The 24,718-nt window shown below is 41.3% G+C and overlaps 1 protein-coding gene across 4 annotated transcripts in view; it reads right to left on the minus strand.

Annotated features, from left to right (window-relative positions):
* Positions 1-24,718, minus strand: part of cdk17 (cyclin dependent kinase 17) — a 227,588-nt gene that overhangs the window by 95,197 nt on the left and 107,673 nt on the right. For 3 of the 4 annotated variants that reach the window (XM_060843053.1, XM_060843052.1, XM_060843054.1), the window contains one exon: positions 9,221-9,388. The exons of the other annotated variant lie outside the window; for it this stretch is intronic. In XM_060843053.1, the coding sequence (XP_060699036.1) occupies positions 9,221-9,388 (168 nt within the window). The remainder of the gene's footprint in view (positions 1-9,220; positions 9,389-24,718) is intronic. 4 annotated transcript variants of the gene reach the window in all.

Raw genomic sequence — 24,718 nt, forward strand, 5'->3', positions numbered from 1 at the left:
AATTTTAGATCCAACTTGCCAAGATACCATCGAACCATGTGCTTTTACTTTCTTAATCAGTCTTTGACATGGAATTTTGTGAAGTTCTTTATGAAATCGATATAAATGACATCAACTGCACCATCTTCAACTCCATACTTGGTCACCTCCTAAAAAACCTCAACCAAATTTGTTAGGTAGGAAGGGCTCTGGTCATAAGTATTCAGTCGTCTATAACGTGTATGGTCTGTTGAAATATTAGGGGAGGCTATCCCTGCCTCTTTATGTGCCATCTCAAGCTTCCAGCTAACAATCCAATGCTCAGGGTCAGGAGTTTTGACCAACAGCAGAGCAATAGAATTATCCATGGTGATGGTGACAATCATGGCTGATCTCATCTCGGCCTCAACTCCATTTTCCTGCCTGCTCTTGCTAACCATTTCTCATCTGTTTTAAATCTGCTACTCATTTATTCTAAAACCATGACTTCTTATTCTGAATTTCCCCATGAAGAAACATTCTTTCCTTTCTCCGTTAGCATCTTATATAGCTCAATTAGATCTCTTGTCATTACAGGAATAGTGCCAGAAGACTGGAAGATAGCAAATGTTGCCCCCTTGTTCAAGAAGGAAAGTAGAGATAACCCTGGTAATTATAGACCAGCGTGTCTTACTTCGTTTGTGGGTCAAGGTTTGTCGGAAAAGGTTATAAGAGATAGGATTTATAATAATCTAGAGGGGAATATGCTGATTAGGGATAATCAACATGGTTTTGTGAAGGGTAGGTCGTGCCTCACAACCTTAGAGTTCTTATTGAGGGTAAGGCCATTGATGTGGTGTACACGGATTTCAGTAAGGCGTTTGATGAGGTTCTCCATGGTAGGCTATTGCACAATATATGGAGGCATGGGATCGAGGATGATTTAGTGGTTTGAATCAGAAGTTGGCTAGCTGTAAGAAGAAAGAGGGTGGTGGTTCATGGGAAATGTTCATCCTGGGAGTTCAGTTACCACTGGTGTACCACAAGGATTATTCGAAGGTTGCTGCTGTTTGTCATTTTTATAAATGACCGAGATGAGGGCATAGAAGGATGACACTAAGGTTGGTTGAGTTGTGGGTAGTGTTGAAGGATATTGCAGGTTATAGAGGGACGTAGATAAGCTGCAGAGCTGGGCTTAGAGGTGGCAAAAGGTGTTTAATGCACAAAAATATATTGCGATTCACTTTGGAAGGAGCAACTGGAATGAAAAGTACTGGGCTAATGGCAAGAATGTTGGTAGTGTGGATGAGCAGAGAGATCTCGATGTCCATGTACACAGATTCCTTAGAGTTGATTCCTAGGTTGATAGGGTTGTTAAGAAGGCATATGGTGTGTTAGCTTTTAATAGTAGAGGAATTGTGTTTGGAGCCACGAGGGCATGCTGCAGCTGTATAAAACTCTGGTGTGGCCACACTTGGAATATTGCGTACAGTTCTGGCTACTGCATTATAGGAAGCATGTAGAAGCTTTGGAAAGCATTCAGAGGAGATTTACTAGGATGTTGTCTGGTATGGAGGGAAGGTCTTATGAGGAAAGACTGAGCGACTTGAGGCTGTTTTCGTTAAGAGAAGAAAGTTGAGAGGTGACTTAATTGAGACAGATAAGATAATCAGAGGGTTAGATAGTATGGACAGTGAGAGCCTTTTCCCTTGTATGGTGATGGCTTGCATGAGGGGACATAGCTTGAACTAGACACAGGATAGATGTCAGAGATAGTTTCTTTACTCAGAGTAGTCGGGGTGTGGAATGCACTGCTTGCAACAGTAGTAGACTCGCCAAGGTTAAGGGCATTTAAATGATCATTGGATAAACCTAGATTCCCTACAGTGTGGAAACAGGCCCTTCGGCCCAACCAGTCCACAGTGACCCTCCGAAGAGTAACCCACCGAGACCCATTTCCCTCTGACTGATGCACCTAACACTACGGGCGATTTAGCATGGCCAATTCACCTAATAACCTGCACATCTTTGGACTGTGGGAGGAAACCGGAGCACCTGGAGGAAATCCACGCAGACATGGGAGAATGAGCAAACTCCGCACAGACAGTTGCCCAAGGCTGGAGTTGAACCTGGGACCCTGGTGCTGTGAGGCAGCAGTGCTAACCATTGAGCCACCGTGCCGCCCTGGACATGTGGATGAAAATGGAACAGTGTTGGATAGATTAATATTACTTAGTGTGGAAACAGGCCCTCCAGCCCAACAAGTCCACACCGACCCGCCAAAGCGCAACCCACCTATACCCCTACATTTACCCCTTTACCTAACACTACGGACAATTTAGCATGGCCAATTCACCTGGCCTGCACATATTTGGACTGTGGGAGGAAACCGGAGCACCCGGAGGAAACCCACGCAGACACAGGGAGAATGTACAAACTCCACACAGTCAGTCGCCTAAGTCGGGAATTGAACCCGGGTCTCTGGCGCTGTGAGGCAGTAGTGCTAACCACTGTGCCACCATGCCCCCACGATGGGCTTCAGGTTGGTTCCACAGGTTGGTGCAACATCGAAGGCCAAAGTGCCTGTACTGCACTGTAAAGTTCTATGTTCATTCTTATAAACTCCAGAAAGTAAAGGCCTAAACTGCTCAATCTCTTCACAAGTTAAAACCCTCATATCCGGAATCAATCCTGTGAACCACTTCTAAATTATCCCCTATATTTAGGGGATCCTTTCTCAAGAAAGGATACCAAATTGGAAGAAAAGCTCCAGGGTGCAGTTTCACGAACCCCTTGCATTGTTGCAGCAACACTTCCCTACTTTTGTACTCTATTCCTTGAGCAAAGAATGTCAAAATCCCATTTGCCTTCCTCATTACTTTTCTGTGAAACATACATGAGGATACCCAAATCCCTTTGCACTGAAGCATTCTGAAGTTTTTCTCTAATTAGATAATAAATTGCCTTTCTATTCCTCCCACCAAAATGGATACTCTCACACTTAGCCACGTTAAACTTAAACGGCCAGGTTTTGGCCTTTATCTTTATATCCAAGTCACTTATTATAGATTATAAATAGCTGGTGCCTGAGGACCGAATGCTATGCAACCCTACTAGTTACGTTTTGTCAAGATATAGGAGCAGAATTACGCCACCAAGTCTGCTCCACCATTCGATCATAGCTGATATATTTCTCAACCCCATTCTCCTGCCTTCCTCCCATAACACTTGATACTCTTGCTGCTTAATAACCTATCTCTATCTTAAATACAATGACATGGATTTCACAGATTCACCATCCTCTGGCAGAAAAATAAGTCCTCCTCATCTCAATTCTAAAGGTTTGTCTCAAGACTCTGAGGCTGTCCCCTTGGGCTGTCTCTCCAATAGTGGAAAAATCTTGCAATGTCCACTCTGTTCTGGCCTCTCACTATTTTGTAAGTTTCAATGAGATTCCTCCGTCCCCAATCTTTCTAAACTCCACTATAAGACAGTGTCCTCAACCATTCCTCATATGATAAGCCCTTTATCCAGAGAATCATTCTTGCAAAACCACTCTGGACCTCTCTAATGCCCGTATAGCCTTCCTTAGACACAGGGCCCAAAACTTGATATTCCAAATGCAGTATGACCAGAGCTTCATGAAGCCTCAGCATACATCTCTGCTCTGTATTTTAGTTCTCTTGAAATGAATGCTAACATTGAATTTGCCTTCTTAACCACCAAATTAACCTGCATGTTAATCAGAAAAGAATCTTGAACGTGGACTTCCAAGTCCCTTTTCTGCATTTGGAAAATAGTCTCTGCCTCTATTCTTCCAACCAAAGTGCATAACCTCTCACTTTTCTGCATTATATTCCATCCACAATTTCTTTACCCACTATCCGAGCTTGTCCATGTCCTTCTACAACCTCTCTACCTGTTCTCTAGCTTTGTGTCAACAAGAAAAAGATCCATTTATCTCAACTTTGATTTCTGTTGATTAGTAACGCTCTAACCAGCATAATCCTGCTCCCACATTCTCTATTCCCAGGCCCCTAGCCCAGGTCTTCAACAGACTAGGTCCTGTACTTTGTTATTCTCTCTCATAGCTCTCTGCCTCTGTGTTTTACACACTTCATAAATCATGTCTAACTGACTTTTTTAGTTTCTGATTTTTTGACTCAAGAACACAGCGCCAGAGACCCGGGTTCAATTCCCACCTCAGGCGACTGCGTGGAGTTTGCACGTTTTCCCCATGTCTGCGTGGGTTTCCTCCCACAGTCCAAAAATGTGCAGGTCAGGTGAATTGGCCATGCTAAATTGCCCGTAGTGTTGGGGGCAGGGATAAATGTAGGGGAATAGGTCTGGGTGGGTTATGCTTCGACGGGTCGGTGTGGACTTGTTGGGCCGAAGGGCCTGTTTCCACACTGTAAGTAATCTAATCTAATCTAAAAAGAACACCTGTCTGGAACACCTTGGTGAAAAATATTTGTTGTATATTATTCTTTGGGAACCTGGATTAGAAAATGCAGGAAAAATATATCAGTTCTCAGTTCCGTTTAAAAAGAAGTTGTCTTCACAAAAGTCAAAATCCTTTAAGTCCTGTGGACTGAAGATAGCTTTCCCAAGATTTAAGCGAGATAATTCAGTCAGCTACCTGGAGATTTATTTGCTGAATATTTACAAAGTTGAGTTTACAAAGGTGACTCTCAACTGCTCTGAAATGGCTTAGAGAGCCAAACAATTCAAGGGCAAGTAGTATCAGGCAATAAATACATGTCTACATCTCATACAAAAATAAAAAGAAAGATAGTCAGGACCACTAGTAAGTTGAGTTCAGAAGAAAAGAGTCATCCTAGTGGAAGGGCAGTCCTGTAGTTTGTAGAAGTTTCCAGATCATTAGAGTTTAGTTTGTAGCAGTTTTCAGACTGTGAAGGTTAGTGGCAATCTCCTGGCTGTGAGAATGAAAAATATCTCAGCCATTTGAGCTGAAAAGAAGTCCTCAGGCAATTGGAACCAAAAATAATTATTAAGCTGTTTTAGCTGTCCAAGGAGAAGAGCTGGAAAACATTGATTTGGGTAAGTAAAGAGTTGACGTGAGAACTTCGCTGACATTGAGTTTTTATTGGATATTGCTACAAAAAATACTAAATTTATTTTGATAGGAGAAAGTGAAGACTGCAGACGCTGGAGATCAGTCAAAAAGTGCGGTATTGGAAAAGCACAGCTGGTCAGGCAGCAACCGAGGAGCAGGAGAGTCCATGTTGAGCAGAAGCACATTCCTGATGAAAGGCTTACGTTCAAGACATTGACTTTCCTGCTCCTTGGATGCTGTGCTTTTCCAGCATCACACTTTTTGATTCTTTCTTTTTGCTGTACATGCTATTTCTGAATTGTCCCATACATTTATATGTCCTTTTTCTTTTATGTAACACATTAATTTAGTTAAGGAAGATATCAGTTAAATGTGAATGTATTTGGTGACTAAACTGCAAAAATAAAACTATGACTTCTCAAGCTAGATTTCAACACAAAAGCTGACCGGCTCAGCATTCCCGCCAGCTGGGATTGTGAAATCTTTCAGTATTTTGCTATGTTAAAAACTCCGTAATAAATGCAAGTTGTTGTTGCTAAATGATAAGTCTTTGTCAATTCAGAGATAATTTCTGAGTGAAGAAAGATGGGTGTTATCCCACACGTTTATCACTTGGTAGAAAGGGGAGGAGCAGCTGGACCACGTCAAATTTTAGCCTTAACTAAAATCGAGTGATTTCAAATTCAGGACACAGAAACACTTGTGGAAAAATCAAACTGTTTCCATCTAAAACTCTCACAAGTCAATCACTGCCATTGTCTGTTAACTATAACATTTTACGATGTTGTGACAAATATTCCGTAACTAATAATCTTTACTAGACACAACTGAATGGGTGCTTTTTTTATGGGCTGCATCACCAATTCTGAAGGGAGAGTCAAAAACTAAAGTCACTCATTAAACTTTAAAAAAAAACTTTCCACACTCTATTCGTACAACACTATCAGCGAGACCATTCTCCATAACTGGCATGTCAAGATGTCAAAGTAATCCAAAAATATTAGGAAAATCACAGTAATGTATAAAAGATTTTTATTTCAAACAGATTACTGAAAAATATTACTTCCCAAAGTATACTTCAGAAACCGGTATCATAGGACAGGTGGCCAAGTATCAATCCCCCAACAATTAGGCTAAGACAGTTAAAACGGCATTTAAACCAAGTCCATTTTACTCAGATATCATAATATCAGTTATTTTAATTAGCTTTGACTAGCTAAAAGAAAGACGAGTTTTTTACTTTCAAATTTTTATAAGTAATTTTTCAAAACACACAAGTTGGAGCTGTTAGAGTCAACACGGCCTGTCACATATCAGCAAGGGCATCCTGATGTTTTCATTCCCGAAACTACCCTGTGACTAAGAAGTTATTTGAAGAGTTGAAAATTTTCACAGCCAGGTATGACACGACATGCATATGTATTCAAATTAAAGTCAGTGAACAGTATTCACTTTAATTTAAAACAACATGGATGTAGAATTTAGTGAGAATATAGTTTTTCAAAATGTGATTCACGCTTGCATTTTTTAATGTTATCTAGTCAGACATGATGTGTTTTCAATTATTTCGTGGAATAAAATAAACTTCATGAAAAGATGTACAAGTAAGTATTTTGCAGGTAAAACCTATAGTATTTAAGAATGAATTATTATCATTTGTTTATATATGTTTTAACAATCAAAACAGACTACAGCTTTAAACATCATGGGATAAAGTTCAACCCTGGTACAATCAATATCACAGAATTGTACAGTGCTGAAGCAGGCCATTTGGCCCAGCAAGTCCACACTAACCCTCCGAACAGCAACACACCCAGACCTATCCCCTACCTATCCTTTCCCATGGCTAACCAACATAGCATGCATATCTCTGGACACGAGGGACAATTTAGCATGGCCAATCCCCCTAAACTGCACATCTTAGGAGGAAATGTAAGCACTTGGGGGAAATCTAAACAGACAGAGGGAGAATGTGCAAAATCCACAAAACCTTCACCTGAAGGTGGAATTGAACCCCGTGAGGTGAGAAGCTGTACTAACCACTGAGCAACCATATTTCAGGAGCAGAGTAATCTACTGAAGTTAATCTTTTCATGTTATACCAATTAACTGAACCAGTTTTAGTACTAAAGTGCTTGTCACTTCAGTCTAATATTATTTACCACATAGTTCAGTCTAAAAGTTACAATTTAATTTTCACACAAATATAATTCATCAGATTTCAAATAAATTCCTACTTTAAACTTTTGGTCTAATAAGTCACAAGACAGAATAACACTGTCTTCCATAATGCACAGCAATGGTATTTCAAGAGAAATAGCAGTTCTACTTGTTTGTACTCAAAAAGATTATATGATTTTGATCATTCCATTAGAGGCATTCAACTGCAGTCACTTATGTAACTAAAGAGATGGCACAATAGATTGAAAGACTTTCCCATTGGAACCAACATGTAATAGCACTTATGTATTCTGTTGATTCAGATGGTGATTATAAAGGTTTTTGTTCCTGCTCACTAAATGGAAAGTTTATAGAAAATGGGATGTGGGCATTGCTGGTGAGGCCAGCATTTATTACCCATCCTTAATTGCCTAGGAGAAGAAGATGGTGAGCCATCTTATTAAATTGCTGCGGTCCATGACGTACAGGGATGCCCAGAGTGCTGTTTGGGAGGGAGTTGTAGGATTTTGATCCGTCAACATTGAAGGAACAGTGATAATAATCCAGAGTCAGGATTAAATGCGGCTCAGAAGTGAATGTGCATGTATACATCTGCTGAGCTTGCCCTTCTGGACAGTAGAGGATTGGATTTCAAGGTCGCTGTCAGAGGAGCCTTGGTGAGTTATTGCAGAGCATTTTATAGATTATTCACACTGCATCACTGTGCATGGTGGTAAAATGAGTGAATGTTGAAGGTGCCATCTGGCTGCTTTGCCCTGGATGGTGTCAAACTTGTTGGATCTGTTCTCATGAAGGCAAGTGCAGGGTATTCCATAACATTCCAAGCTTGTGCTTTATAGATAGCAGGCAGACTGGGGGATGGGGGGTTAGAATTATATGGCACAGAAACAGATCCTTTGGCCCAACTTATCCATGCCAATCAGGTTTCTGAACTATTATCATTTGCCTGCATTTGGCCCATCTCCATCTTTCCTAATTATGTACCTGCTCAAATGTTTTTTTTAAAAATGTAGTTTTGCTTGCCTCTACCACTTCTTTTGGCAGCTCATTCTATTTAAGCACTATCCTCTGTGTAGAAAGGTTGCCTCTCAGGTCCCTTTTAAATTATCTCAGAATTCTGAGCCCCAGACCTGCTTTCGTAGCCACAGTATTTATATGGTTGGTCCCATTCTCTCCTGTTGGAGATAATTATTGCCTTCACTTGGCACAAATGTTACTTGCCAGTCGAGGCCAATATTGTGCCAGGTCATGATAGATATTACACTGCTAAATATTAACATAATATTACCAAACTTCAATTCTACCTGTGAAATTAATGCACATGACATTTTGGCCTATGAAAATTTATATTACTTATGATCAGCCCCCCTCGTCCCAAAAACTGCCTTTAGAAGCAGGCTTTCATTACAGAATTTTCAGTCAAAGTACTTTTTCCAAAAGGTTCATGCAAAAACCTTGCCAGCCATAAGTTCACTTACTGGATTCCTATTGTAAATCTGAAATAATGCAATCTTTAGAATACATTATTGTAAAATATTTTGAAAAAAAAAATTGACATTTATAAACTATATCCTTTCTCAATTCAACCTAGATAAATATATAGTGTTCTTGCAAAATTTTGAAAGTCAGCTTTAACTCAATCGATTTCAAGTTCGTTTCACAAAGTTATTCTTTGCTAATTTTAAAAAAAAAGTAGCTTTGGGGATGAGTCAACTTTAAACTACAATATATAGTTATATATCTGTTAGATTAGCAGATGTAGTATCACTCAATAATTTTACTAGCACTCACCTGGAAGACTGGAAGTTAGACTTTGTAAAGTAATAAAAATCATGCAGAAAATAACTCCAAATAAATATTATTTTACAATAATTTTGTAGTAAATAAAATATGCATTAAAAATCAAAAAGATAACAAACTACCTCATGCACAAAACAATTCAATACTGTGCAAAACATTAAGGTGTAACAAAACTGTACAGACAGACAATCTCTTGGTAATCACCTAGTCTACCACCACCATTCCTGGGCATGGAAATGAAAGAGCCGAGGCTCCCACCAATCACGCTATGGGGTCTCCGCAGTGGGGGCTTTTTGAAAGAGCCCGTGTACTGGTGGAGAAAGGAGTGCATACTGTGCGATGTTGCAGGCCTGCCGTTCTTCACAATTGGCTCTGATTTTTGAAAGCCAACGGTTTTGTCCCAACGAGGTAATCCATAAAGCAGAAACAGATCAGAAGGAAAGGTAAAATGGGTGGTTGATTGAAAGAAAGAAAAAAAACAATATAAACATACTGTTTGGTGTCTGACAGGTAATGTATTGTGCATTAGTATATTCAATAGCAAGAGAAACTCCACTTCGTATCAATATAATTGCATTTAAACATACTGCTGTTACATCAACAGTAGCTGAACTTTTAAAAAGCTACATAAATGTCAAATATGATCAAAGTAGAATAAATCTCACTTCACCAACAAAATCATTAGCTCTGGACAGTCTTGGTTACAAAAGAGAATATTAAAGAGGCAATTAGTTCTCAAGAAAGCGCACTGTTGAGCACATTATTCCAATTCAAAAAACTGTAAAAGTTTTCAGAAACCTTTGTCATAATTTGGCTGCTGGTAGTTGTTTTGAAATAAATAGTTCTGAGACAACAATCTTCTTCAAGCTTCAAGTTTATTATATAAATTATTTATGCCCAAGATCAAAATATTCAACTGCAGCGCTGGCATGACATCTACCAAATACAGTTCGGTTTAAAACTATCCATTCTGTGCATACTTATATTCATTCTGGTTATAATCAGAAATATCTTTAAGAGGGTTAGGGAAGGAGGAAGATAAAATAACAGATTTTCTGAAATGGCAACTTAACTGCAAGACAAAATATTAATGGACATCTTTGTTGATTTATTATGAAGGTATTCAATACTTCTCTTGGATCAATAATAATTTTTTTTAGGAAGAAAGATTTCCACCGTAGATCGTTTAGGCTGAGTTCAGTGTACTCCTGGTGTGTTTACCTGAGCTTTCACAACTTCGTTTTTGTACTTACAAAGAATTAGAATAAACTTCACTAAAATACCACTGTCAAAGAAAGTTTTAGCAGATAAAAGGGACTCTTGATAGAATAGGAATGGCGAGTTCTATGTTGTTTGAGGAAGCATCAACCATCGGAATGGAAGCAAGACTTGAAAATGGCTTGCTCCAACTGCAGCACTGTAATCCCTTGAACTGGGATACAGTGCCACAAGAGGTTCAAAAAACCTAGTGGGGAAAGAAAGGTGAATGGCATAACACTTTCAGAAACTAATGCACGTACACTTTGCCCCAGTATTCTCATCTACAGTTTCCTTCAGAACAACAAATTTTGCAGTGACACTAACGTCTATGTCTCATTCTCTCTCTCCAGACACCTACTGTCTCGAATGCCACCCATCTAAACAGCCAATCCTCTCTCTTACCCTCATCTTATTTTGCCTCAAACCTCAGTTGATCCTTTACAATTCCCTCTATAAAAGTGCTTTCTTTCAGAAATAACATTTGGTTTCTCTTAGATACATACTGCATAGAAGAGGTTCTTCAACTCATCAAATCTGGGCTGACTTAACAACAGTAATCTCACTTTCCAGCACTTGGCCTATAGGCTTGAACGTTGACATTTTAAATTCTCATCCATATAATTTTTGAAAGTTATCAGGTTTCTTGCCCCAAACTATCATCCCAGGCAGTGCATTCCAGATTCCCACGACCCTCTGGGCAAAAAGAACTTCCTCAAATCCCCTCCACACCTCTTGTACCTCATCTTAAAATTATGCTTCCTCATTATTGCCTTCTCCTCTAAAGGGGAAAAGTTGCTTCCTATCCATCCTCTTCATAATCATATAGACCTCTGTCAAATCTCTCTTCAGCTTTCTCCGTTCCAAAGAAAACAACCGAAACCTAGCAAGCCTTTTTTCACAGCTAAAACGCACCATCTGAGGTACCAACCTGGTAAATCTTCTCGACAGTCCCTCCAGCACAATCACATCCTTACTACTGTAAGGTGGCCAGAACTGATACAGTTCTTCAGCTGTGGGCTAACTAAAATGTTGTACAGCTCCAACATAACTTCTTCACTGTCATAATCTAGGCCACAAAGCCTTCAAAAACAACTTCCGCACCATTGATGTGGTATTTCAAACTCCCTGGTTTATTTCTACAACCCTTCAGTACTCTGGCATGATCCCTGTTGCCAGACAGGAATTAAAAACGTGCTTCAAAGTCCTTACAATTTCCTCCTTCATCTCCCACAATAACCTAGATAAAATACAACCAAATCTGGGGATTTGGACACTCTTAGGCCCACCCAACCTCCAATACGTCTTCACTTCCTAGATTAAATCTGCTCCGTAACCCCTCAGTCCTGCTTTCTGAATTCAGTACCTACATCCTCCTTTTCACAAGTGAAGGCAGATGTGATATATTCATTTAACACTCTACTAATGTTCTCCAATTTCAAACTTCCCCTTTTATATTTTTTTTCAGATTCTCAATAATTTTACCCACAACTGTTTTCTCTTACCACTTCTTTGCTTGTCTAATTGCTTTCTTAAAACCCCACACCACAGATAGTGGGGAACCATTGTTCAATGAAACTTAGACTTAAATTGAAACTGCATATGTGAAAGATTGGGTAGGCCATTTGAAAATTTGTGCTCTTAGAACTTGTTCAGAGGTCCATATCTACTCCTCTATTGCCAGCTGTTGTTGGGTCCTATAATACATACTGAACAATAGGGCTGCCTCCATTTTAACCCCTAGTTCTACCCACAGACTCATTTGAAGCTATCATCTCTCCTTACCGCTTTAATTGATTCCGTAAAATACAATACCGCTTCTTTTACATTCTCCTGTCTCACCGAAATATCCCACAGCGTATACTGTGTCCCTAGTGTACTAACACTGTGTCCCCATCACCTGCTGAGCTAGTTGAAACTTCTTTCAATAGCATGAGTAAATCCACTCACAAGGATGTTGGTTCTATTCTAGCTCAAGTGAAGACTGTCCCACTTGTACAGACTCCAGACCTACCTCCAGAAAGGTCCCAGTGATCCGTGATTCTAAAACTCTCCCTTCTGCACCAACTCTTCAGCCACGCATTCACCAGCCCTATTTATTACATCTGCAGTCATGAGTTCTTCTTGCAGACAAAGACAGTACACAACTTCAGGGTGTGGCAGAGAACCAGGACGGTCCCCAGTGATAGTTAGTGTAATGGCTTTTTGGTAATAATTCACACAAATCTAAATAACTAATTGTCTACTTATGGACACTTTGTTGGGCATATTGCCGAGAACTGGATCTGTGTAGCCACTATCTATGGTTGCAAAGAAAACAGCTAATATGGTTGTTTGTATGCACCTGCTCCTTTGTCAAAAATCAGAGGCAGAATGTTATAAGTTGCTCTCAGACTGCATTAAAAACTGACATCAAGGTGAGTAAATTCCATGAAATGACTTCCAACAGTTGGATCTCTGAACAATTTCTATGAGCACAAATTTTCAAATGGTCTACCCAGCCTTTCACATATGCACTTTCAGTGTAAGTCTAAGTTTCATTAAACAATGGTTCCCCACCATCTTCTCATTGCTGACCCTGGTGAACTTTGTGAGCGGTTAAAGCCAAACTGTTAGGGTAAGTCTATAACTCATTCCTGAAGAAGGGCTTATGCCCGAAATGCGAATCTCCTGTTCCTTGGATGCTGCCTGACCTGCTCCGCTTTTCCAGCAACATATTTTCAGCTAAGTCTACAATTAACTGACCATGTAAGTACTGAAATAACTTAACTGAAATAACTACAGCAGTTTTTTGTTTGCTTCTGAAAAACAAGTTTAGAGGCTCTAAACAACATACTGGAAACCCAGAAGTGGGTGGGATCATAGCCCACCAGTACTTTTTGGGGGGGGGGGGGGGGGGGGGGGGGGAGGTTTCAGCATCTACCACATACTCCATCTTGGCAATTAAAAGTCTGCCCATGAAAAGTGCAGCAGTGGAGTCCAGCAGTTTCACCACACTCTCTTGAAGAGGAAATGTATCCATGCTGTTTGACAAATAGCGATCATTTTTAAAAAAGTGAATTATTCACTTAAAGTTACTAAGGCATTCATGACCCACAGTACTATTTGTCCAAATTAGGCGACTTAAGTTTGTTGGAGATAGTGAGGAGCGCAGATGCTGGAAAGTCAGAGTTGACAAAGTGGGGAGCTGGAAAAAGCACAGCAGGACTGATGAAAGGTTCCAACTTGAAACATCTTCTCTCCTTTTCCTCTGATGCTGCTTGACCTGTTGTGCTTTTTCCAGCTCCACACTTTATCTACTACTTGAGTTTGTTGTTGATGTTATTGGGAGACTTAATCCATGACTTGCTTTATACTAGCTAGCAAAGTACAATGTACTCAACAGGTCAATTTATTTTGGTTTGAATTCAAGAGGTTTTCTGTAACATTTTTAAACACAATTTTCCTGTTTACATTTGATTGTTGAAGTAACAGTTTACTGCTATGCAGCAGTATCGATGTTCCTTTTTACATCTGTGGAGTAAACATGAAATTAGCATTTTAGATTTGTGGGTCACACAGAACAACTATTACCCAGGGCAAGAATTTCACAGAACATTAAAACTCAGCATCCAGCTTACTGGCTCATTAGGTTTTAGCAAATTCTAGGAACACCATTTTCCAGTAACTGGGAACTCATTGCTTAAAAGGGGACTCCTAACAAGTGCTTTATAGAATAAAAGAATACTGAAAAAGTTTACTCAGGTAGTTAAGTTGTGGATTATTAATTTGATATTGTAAGTATTTTAAAATGACAAATAATTTTATCGTTTGGTGAGATGCTGCAAAAGTTAGTCTTGCCTCCTTTTTCATATCAACTACCTTTAAAATAATACTAAGTAAGTTTCCTATTATGGGAGGAGGAACAAAACTAGAATTTGAACAGAACATGTACTAAGATTGATGCAGATAATTTTATAGAGTTTTAAACTTCAGACGATAGAATGCTACGAGGTTTCCTACTTGTATCCATTTCTGCACACCAGAACAGCTAAGTTTCTTCTTCAGAGAGGAGTAGGAGAGAAAGATGAAAGAATTTAAGGAGCTTCTTAACAAGGAAAAGGAGAGGCAAAAAAACAAAATAAAACTCTATGGACATTTTTACTGTTGAGGACTAATGATACAGGGACACAGTAAAATAAAATATTTTTGTTACAGTTGGCATGGGGTAAATAATAGAATTTATGAAATATAGGAGCAGGAATATGCCATTCAGCCTCTCAAATCATTTATCTAAATTGTGAAGTGTTAAGGCCCCAGTTCCATCATTCTATTAGATTGTAATTTATTCTATATCACAACCTTACTGTGCATGTACTGTACTTAAGATTTCCAGAAGGCATTTGGTGAGGTGGTACAAGAATATTATTGCATAAAATAAAATAAAAGCTCAAGGTGTAGAGGGTGGCATATGAGCATAGATGGAAGGCTGCTGGCTAACAGGAAGTAGACTGCAAGTATAAATAGGTCTTACTGCAACTGTTCAAGGTATTGCTGAGACCACATCAGGAGTACTGAGAGTAGGTTTAGTCCCCTTAGGAAAGGGATATTTAGGAAAGGAAAGATATTATTTCACTGAATGCAGTTCAGAGGAAGTTCATTAGGATGAACTCCAGTACGCAGGGATTGTCTACCAGCAAAGGCTAAACAGGTTTGTGACTCTTATTTCTGAAGTTTAGAAGTATGAGGGGTAATTTTATTGAAACATTCAGAATTCTTAAGCAGCTTGATGGGGTAAATGCTGAGAGGATGTTTCCCCCAAGAGAAAGTTTAGGACAAGAGGGCATAGTCTCAGAATAAAGGAGCTCAATTTAAGATTGAGATGAGGATTCATTTTTCTTACAGGATTGTCTTTCTTTGGAATTCTTTGCCACAGAGAGATGGGGGACAGAGACTTTGCACACGGTTCTTCTATAATGAGATGGTTGCATTCTTGGGTAACCCCACGTTATAGAAAATTTGTGCTTTAGAAACAGCACTTAAAGTGTTGGCGATGTAATCGTGTTACAGCCAACATATATTTTAAAGCATTCCCAATTCTTCAATCGCGTTATAGCAAATGCGCATTAATAAAACACGAGTTATAGTAGAACACCTGTATAGTTAACATTCAGAAAGATAGATCTTGACCAATAAGGGAAATTAAGGATCGAGGAGAAAACACAAAGTGGATGTGAGGAATGCCAGATCTGCTATGATCCTATTGAACGTTGAGCAAGTTCAAGGGACTGAATGGCCTACTCTTGTTCCTATTTCTTTTGGCTGGCAGGGTGGTAAAAACAGTGTCACAGGAGTTTGTGTGTGTCACTGGGGCTTCGACTCTGTCCAAATCATTTATATAAATTGCAAAAAGGTGCCAAAGATATGGTGGCTACATTTGTTGATGATACAAAACAAGTAGGAAAGTGAGGTGAGAGGAGGAAATAAGTCTACAAAAGATAGGTAGGTTGACTGAGTAGGCAAGACCTAGCAAATAATTATGTGGGGAAAATGCGAAATTGTCTATTTTAGCAGAAATAATAAAAAAAGCACTGATCTAAATGTGAAAGGTTGCAGCACTCCGAGTTGCAGAAATGTCGGGAGTGTCCTTGTGCATGAGATGCAGAAAATTGGTAAGTAATCAGGGAAGCTCAGATAATGTTACGTTTTATTGAAAGGGAAATTGAATGTAAGAGGAGGAGAATTATGCTTCAATTATGTGGATGGTGTTGTGGCACAGATGTTAACTTTGGTGCCTCACAGTGGAAGGGACCCCCGTTTGATTCCAGACTTGGGCAGCTGTTAATGTGGAGATTTCACATTCTCCCTGTGTCTGTTTGTTCCTCCCACAGTTTTTGAATATTTTTAATGCAGAAATAGATAGGCTTTGGTAAGCAAGGGAGAAAAGAGTTCTTAGGGGTAAGTGGGAATGTGGAATTGAAATTAGAATCAGATCAGCCACGATCTAATTAGATAGCAAAGCAGATTTAAGGGCAGAGATGGCTTATTTAGATTAAAATGTGCAAAAATCTGCCTTATACTATATATCTTTTAAGAACAGTTGCTAAGATTTCCAACCGAGGGAAAATATTTTGCTTTACTTCTGTTTCAAATCAGTGACTTTTTTTTAAAAATAGTATCTGTTATTTTTAGATGTCCCCATTAGAGGAAACATCCTCTATTCTATTCTCTTTTTCTTTAGCATTTTCCTGACTCTCTTTTGCAGTATTCTAAAATTCTTACAAAATGTCCTCTTTGGCTCTGACCAAATGACTTTGCAACCCTGGTGATTTCAGCCTCCATCTTGACTCATGGTGTTTTCTCTCTCTCACATAAGTTCACCTCCCTCTTATGCTCCCCAATCTCTCCTTTCATGTAAATTCCCCAATCCATTTAAATCGATCTTGTCATCTCATGTTCCTGCCAAACTAATTGCATTGATTATAGAGATGAAAATGTGTTGCTGGTTAAAGCGCAGCAGGTCAGGCAGCATCCAAGGAGCAGGAAATTCGACGTTTCGGGCAAAAGCCCTTCATCAGGAATGATGCCACCCATCTCTGGTCACTTCTTTTTATTACTCTCTACTCATATCCCCATTTAGCTTTCCCCAACTCCACCTCCCTGCTCATCCTTGTATTTCTCTCTACCCATGTTTCCAATCACTTATAAATGCATTTTCAAAAGACCAACTGTCTTGCCTTTGTTTCCCATTTGTCACATTTCTGCAGCTACCATGTATGCTTGACCTTTATTTCTAATTATTAATGCCCTATAAAACCATTACTCATTCTCACCCTGGCCGTTCCTTTTGTATGGCATGCAGCTCTACTACTGTAAGTGCATGAAATGCATATCTGGTACCACTGATTTAGGCACTTACGGTCAGATCTGGCGAAAGCTCATTGTAAACTGAACTTCAGTGGAAGAGGATTTGAGTACGGGAGCAAGTATATTTTACTGCAGCAGCACAGGGTCATGGTGAGACCATACCGGGAGTACTGTGCCTCACGTTAGTCTCCCTACCTAAGAAAGAATATTTGCCATAGAGTGAGCGTACAGGAGGTTCACCTGCAGATTAATGGAATATTGTATAAGGAGAGATCAGGTTGACTAGGTCTGAGTTTACTGGAGTTCAGAGAAATGATTGGGAACCTCGATTATCCAAAAGATATGGGCGGGGAGTATTTCATTCGGTTAATCAAATGCCGGATAACATTGTTAGCCAAGCATCAGGAGCTTGTGATCTTGTTCAGATAATCCAAAATTCAGTTAATCGAATGTCAGCTAATCGAGGTTCCTCTGTTTAGAAAATTCTGACAAGGCTATACAGAAATTTTGCAGGGATGATGACCTGGCTAGGGCCTCTAGAACACAGGGTCATGGTCTCAGAATGCAGGGTCAGCTATTTAGAACTGAGATGAGGAGAAATTTCTTCTATCAGAAGGTGAACCTATGAAATTTTCTCCCACAGATGTGGATACTAAGTCACTAAATATATTTAAGAAAGAAATATAGATTTCTCAACACTCAAGGTATCGAGGGGTCTGGGGAGAGAGCAACATGATCTTGAGATGGAGAATCAGCCATGATCATCTTGATGTGCAGATCCAGATTGATGTGCTGAATGGCCTGCTCATTTTTCTAAATTCCACATTCTATGGGTGAGAAAGCATTATTGGCTTCTGTTCTCCTCTGTTGAAACTATTCCCTGTCTTCTTTTCTCACCTCCAAATCTTCTCAAACCTCTTGCCCATCTCCTTTGACCACACTTCCAGAAATGTGCACAAAATTCTGTGTTTCTTGTTAGCAGAAGCCCAACTGCTTCCCTACTGCCATGGCTTGTATTTGAATCCTTCTTTAGTTTCTCTCCTATTTGCTCTTATCCACTCTCTTAACTCATCTAGGAGACTAGTATCTTAATCGCTTGATCCCAATACCGCGAAATTTGCTTTTAGTTAGCTGTTATCATTAATATTCAGCTGCCACCTCTCTCATTTTTAAAATTCTATAATCCTATAAAAGCAAACAAATTTATCCTCCCAAACTTCAGCCTCCTTTTCTTCTCCAAAGTCCTTACACACATGTTGCCATTTCCCAAATATGTTCCAATCACTCCCAGAACTCAATGCTTGAATCATTAATAATAACGATTTTGGTCCTACAATAGTATCAAAATAGCTGTCAAAATCACTGTGATATTTAATATCATAGTGACAAAGATAAACTTACCTTGCTCTTCTTTCTTGCCTTGTCTTTGACTTCAACAGTTTCTACTGTCTTGCGTGGGTGGGACAGCTTTCATCTAGTTCCAGATTCTCTAACTGAAGCCAGAGAATAACTTGATGTTGGCTGAAAATGTGTTGCTGGTTAAAGCACAGCAGGTTAGGCAGCATCCAAGGAACATTCCTGTTCCTTGGATGCTGCCTAGCCTGCTGTGCTTTAACCAGCAACACATTTTCAGCTCTGATCTCCAGCATCTGCAGACCTCACTTTTTACTCTAATAAAAAAGGGCGGCACGGTGGCACAGTGGTTAGCGCACGGTGGCACAGTGGTTAGCACTGTTGCCTCACAGCTCCAGAGACCCGGGTTCAATTCCCGACTCAGGCGACTGACTGTGTGGAGTTTGCACATTCTCCCCGTGTCTGCGTGGGTTCCCTCCGGGTGCTCCGGTTTCCTCCCACAGTCCAAAGATGTGCAGGTCAGCTGAATTGGCCATGCTAAATTGCCCGTAGTGTTAGGTAAAGGGGCAAGTGTAGAGGTATGGGTGGGTTGCGCTTCGGCGGGTCAGTGTAGACTTGTTGGGCCGAAGGGCCTGTTTCCACACTGTAAGTAATCTAATCTAAACATGATGTTGCCAGGGTTGGAGGATCTGAGCTACAGGAAGAGGCTGAACAGGCTAGGGCTGTTTTCCCTGGAGCACTGGAGGCTGAGGGGTGACCTTTATAGAGATTTACAAAATTATGAGGGGCATGGATAGGATAAATAGGCAAAATCTTTTCCCCGGGGTCGGGGAGTCCAGAACTAGACAGCAGAGGTTTAGGGTGAGAGGGGAAAGATATAAAAGGGACCTTAGGGGCAACTTTTTCACGCAGAGGGTGGTACGTGTATGGAATGAGTTGCCAGAGGATGTGGTGGAGGCTGGTATAATTGCAACATTTAAGAGGCATTTGAATGGGTATACGAATAGGAAGGGCTTGGAGAGATATGAGCCGGGTGCTGGCAGGTGGGACTAAATTGGGTTGGGATATCTGGTCGGCATGGAGCGGTTGGACCGAAGGGTCTGTTTCCATGCTGTACATCTCTATGACTCTATTTTCTCCTCCACACCATTACTACTGGTATTGCAACAATCTATCTGTGGTCCCTCCCCTATTTCTCATTTTCATACTGTCCCAGGGTAACACCATCTAAAAATGCTACATTAGTTTTCACATGTATGCTAATGAAGCCAGCTCCACCTCATCATTCTCAGTTCTTCTACCGCTAAAATTCAGACTTATTACTTGACATACAGTATTAAATTATCAGAAATCACTTCCAATTAAAGTTTGGGAAGACTGAGGCCACAACCCCTCCCAGCCATAAACAAACCAGAACATCACCTTACCTTCATCACCACTAGGTCAAAATCCTGGAACTCTCCACAAAACAGCACTTTGGGCATACTTCACAAGGCCTGCAGAAATTCTAGCTCATGTCAGGGTCAAGTATGAGACCAACTCGTGAACAATCTACTTCAGCTTTTTACAGTTATCAGGAAGACAGGTGGAATGGAGTCTATGGCAAAGGTTTTATTCTTCCTAATATTTAGCTGAAGCAAAGTTTGAAAACACAGTGTTACAGGCATGAAACCCAGCTGAAGGAAAAAAAAGGGTAGTCTCGACATGATTAGATTTATTCACAGAATTGGCAGAATGGTAAGATCAGAGCTTGAGGGAAGTAGTAACTCCAAAGATTGCAGACAGATGGGTGACAGTGAGGGGGACTGAGAGGAAGCAGCCAGTGCAGGGACTCCCTGCGGTCGTTCCCCTCAAGAACAAGTGTACCATTTTGGATACTTGTGGTGGGGTGACGACTTACCAGGGGTAAGCAATGGGGTTCAGACCTCTGGCACGGAGCCTGTCTCCGTTGCTCAGAAGGGAAGGGTGGAGAAGAGCAGAGCAATAGTTATTGGGGACTCGATAGTTCGGGGCACAGATAGGCGGTTTTGCGGGGGCGAGAGACTCGCGATTGGTATGTTGCCTCCCAGGTGCAAGGGTATGTGACGTCTCTGATGTTCTCCAGGTTCTTAAGGGGGAGGGGGAGCAGTCCGAAGTCGTGGTCCACATTGGCACCAAAGACATAGGTAGGAAGAGGGATGAGGATGTTAGGCAGGCTTTCAGGGAGCTAGGTTGGAAGCTCAGAGCTAAAACAAACAGAGTTGTTGTCTCTGGTTTGTTACCCGTGCCATGTGATAGAGTGTCGAGGAATAGGGAGAGAGAACAGTTAAATGCGTGGCTATAGGGATAGTGCAGGAAGGAGGGATTCCGGTATCTGGATAACTGGGGTTCTTTCTGGAGAAGGTGGGACCTCTACAAACAGGATGGTCTACACCTGAACCTGAGGGGCACCAGTATTCTTGGGAGGAGGTTTGCTAGTGCTTTTTGGGGGGTTTAAACTCACTCTGCAGGGGCATGGGAACCTGGACTGTAGCTTTAGGGTGCAGGACCTGGAGTGTTGGGAGGTTAGGAACATGGCATCATTCTCGAAGGAGGGTACCTGTAAACAGGAAGGTGGCTTGAAGTGTGTATACTTCAAAGCCAGAAGTATACGAAATAAGGTAGGTGAACTTGCAGCGAGGGTTGGTACCTGGGATTTCGATGTTGTGGCTATTACGGAGACATGGGTAGAACAGGGACAGAAATGGCTGTTGCAGGTTCCAGGGTTTAAATGTTTTAGTAGGGTCAGAGGTGGGGGGTAAAAGAGGGGGAGGTGTGGCATTGCTTGTCAAAGATAGTATTACAGCGGTGGAAAAGACGATGGATGAAGACTCGCCATCTGAGGTAGTTTGGGCTGAGGTTAGAAATAGGAAAGGTGAGGAGTTTTCTACAGGCCTCCTAATAGTCCTAGAAATGTAGAAGAAAGGATTGCGAGGATGATTCAGGAGAAGAGTGAAAGTAATAGGGTGGTTGTTATGGGGGACTTTAACTTTGACTGGGAAAGCGATAGCTCGAGTACGTTAGATGGGTCGGTGTTTGTCCAATGTGTGCAGGAGAGTTTCCTGACAATATGTACAGGCCAACAAAAGGTGAGGCCATACTGGATTTGGTTCTGGGTAATGAACCAGGCCAGGTGTTAGAATTGGAGGTAGGTGAGCACTTTGGGGACAGTGACCACAATTCGGTGACTTTTACTCGAGTGATGGAGAGAGATAAGTGTGCACTGCAGGGCAAGAGTTATTGCTGGGGGCAGGGAAATTATGATGCAGTGAGGCATACTTGGGATGCGTGGCTTGGAAAAGTAGGTTTCAAGGGAAGAGCACATTCGATATGTGGAGCTTTTTCAAGGAGCAGCTATTGTGTCCTTGATAAGTACGTACCTGTCAGGCAGGGAGGAAAAGGTTGTGTGAGGGAGCCGTGGTTTAATAAGGAATTGGAATCCCTTGTTAAAGGGAAGAGGTGGCCTATGTAAAGATGAGGCGTGAAGGTTCCATTGGGCCGATTGAGAGTTATAAGGTAGCCAGGAAGGATCTAAAGAGAGAGCTAAGAGCAGCAAGGAGGGGACATGAAAAGTCCTTGATTGGTAGGATTAGGGAAAACCCAAAGGCTTTCTATACGTATGTCAGGAATAAAAGAATGACTAGGGTAGGAATAGGTCCAGTCGAGGATAGTAGTGGGAAGTTGAGCGTGGAGGCTGAAGAGATTGGAGAGACAGTGAATGAATACTTTTCGTCAGTATTCACTCAGGAACAGGACATTGTTGCCGATGTGAATATTGAGTCAAAATTAATTAGAATGGATGGCTTTGAGGTATGTAGTGAAGAGGGGTTGGAAATTCTGGAAAGGGTGAAAATAGATAAGTCCCCTGGGCCTGATGGCATTTATCCTAGGATTATCTGGGAAGCAAGGGAGGAGATTGCAGAGCCATTGGCCTTGATTTTTATGTCCTCGTTGTCTACAGGAATAGTACCAGAAGACTGGAGGATAGCAAATGTGGTTCCCTTGTTCACGAAGGGGAGTAGGGATAACCCTAGTAACTATAGGCCGGTGAGTCTCACTTCTGTTGTGGGCAAAGTCTTAGAGAGAATTGTAAGGGATAGGATTTATGAACATCTGGATAGGAATAATGTGATCAAGGATAGTCAGCATGGTTTTGTGAAGGGCAGGTCGTGCCTCACAAACCTTATTGAATTCGTTGAGAAGGTGACTAAGGAGGTGGACGAGGGTAAAGGGGTAGATGTGGTGTATATTGATTTTAGTAAGGCATTTGATAAGGTTCCCCATGGTAGGCTACTGCAAAAAATATGGAGGTATGGCATTGAGGGTGCGTTAGAGGTTTGGATTAGGAATTGGCTGGCTGGAAGAAGACAGGGGGTAGTAGTTGATGGTAAAGGTTCATCTTGGAGTGCAGTTACTAGCGGTGTTCCACAAGGATCTGTTTTGGGACCATTGCCGTTTGTCATTTTTATAAATGACCTGGAGGAGGGGCTAGAAGATTGGGTGAGCAGGTTTGTGGATGATATGAAAGTCGTGGAGTTGTTGACAGTGAGGAAGGATGTGGCAGGTTACAGTGGGATATAGATAAGCTGCAGAGTTGGGCAGAAAGGTGGCAAATGGAGTTCAATGTAGGTAAGTGTGAAGTGATTCACTTTGGGAAGAGTGACAAGAAGATGGAGTATTGGGCTAATGGTCGGATACTTGGTAATGTGGATGAGCAGAGGGATCTTGGTGTCCATGTATACAGATCTCTGAAAGTTAATTAGATTAGATTGCTTACAGTGTGGAAACAGGCCCTTTGGCCCAACAAGTCCACACCGACCCATTCCCCTACATTTACCCCTTTACTTAACACTACGGGCAATTTAGCTTGGCCAATTCACCTAACCCGCACATCTTTGGACTGTGGGAGGAAACCAGAGCACCCGGAGGAAACCCACGCAGACACAGGGAGAATGTGCAAACTCCACACAGTCAGTCGCCTGAGTCAGGAATTGAACCCAGGTCTCTGGTGCTGTGAGGCAGCAGTGCTAACCACTGTGCCACCCATCTCTGAAAGGTGCCACCCAGGTAAATAGTGCTGTGAAGAAGGCATATGGCGTACTGGCTTTTATTGGTAGAGGAATTGAGTTCCGGAGTCCTGAGGTTATGTTGCAGTTGTATAAGACTCTGGTGCATCCGCATCGGGAGTATTGTGTGCAGTTTTGGTCGCCATACTATTGGAAGGATGTGTAGGCACTGGAACGGGTGCAGAGGAGGTTTACCAGGATGTTACCTGGTATGGTAGGAAGATCGTATGAGGAAAGGCTGAGGCACTTGGGGCTGTTTTAATTGGAGAAAAGAAGGTTTGGGGTGACTTGATAGAGGTGTACAAGATGATTAGGGGTTTAGATAGGGTTGATAATGAGAATCTTTTTCCACGTATGGAGTCAGCTATTACGAGGAGTCATAGCTTTAAATTAAGGGGAGGTAGGTATAGGACAGATGTTAGGGGTAGATTCTTTACTCAGCAAGTCGTGAGTTATGGAATGCCCTGCCAGTAACAGTGGTGGACTCTCCCTCTTTATGGGCATTTAAACAGGCATTGGATAGGCATATGGAGGATAGTGGGCTAGTATAGGTTAGGTGGGCTTGGGTCGGCGCAACATTGAGGACCGAAGGGCCTGTACTGTGCTGTATTTTTCTATGTTCTATATCCCCAAATCAGAATGGAGAAGTGTTTTTGAATGTACTGTGTTCCATGCATGTGCTGTTCTTGTTCTTCCGTATGGAAGGGATGATGAGTTTGGAAGGTACTAAGAATCTTGTGAATTTCTGCAGTGCATCTTGCAGATGGTGCACTACCACTATGCAATTGGAGGAGGGAATGGATGTTTGTGGGTGTTGTGACAATCAAGTGGATTGCTTTGTCCTGGATAGTGCCAAACTTTGATCATTGTTGAAGCTGCACTCATCCAGGCAAATAGGGAGTGTTCCATCACATACCTGATGGTGCCTTGGGGACAGGCTTTGGGGAGTCAGGAGGTGTGTTATTCACTGCAGCTTCCATTCTTCTGACCTGTTTTTAGCATCAATGTATTTTTATGGCTAGTACAGTTCAGTTTCTGGTCAATGGTGACATCAAGGAATGTCTCTTATTGGAGATGACAATTTCCTGGCGTGTGTGCGGTGTAAGTATTACTTGCCACATTTCAGCCCAAGTCTGGATATTATCCAGATTTTGGTGCACTT

The sequence above is a fragment of the Hemiscyllium ocellatum genome, chromosome 23, assembly GCF_020745735.1.
Source record: "Hemiscyllium ocellatum isolate sHemOce1 chromosome 23, sHemOce1.pat.X.cur, whole genome shotgun sequence".
In the NCBI taxonomy this organism is placed as follows: domain Eukaryota; kingdom Metazoa; phylum Chordata; class Chondrichthyes; order Orectolobiformes; family Hemiscylliidae; genus Hemiscyllium; species Hemiscyllium ocellatum.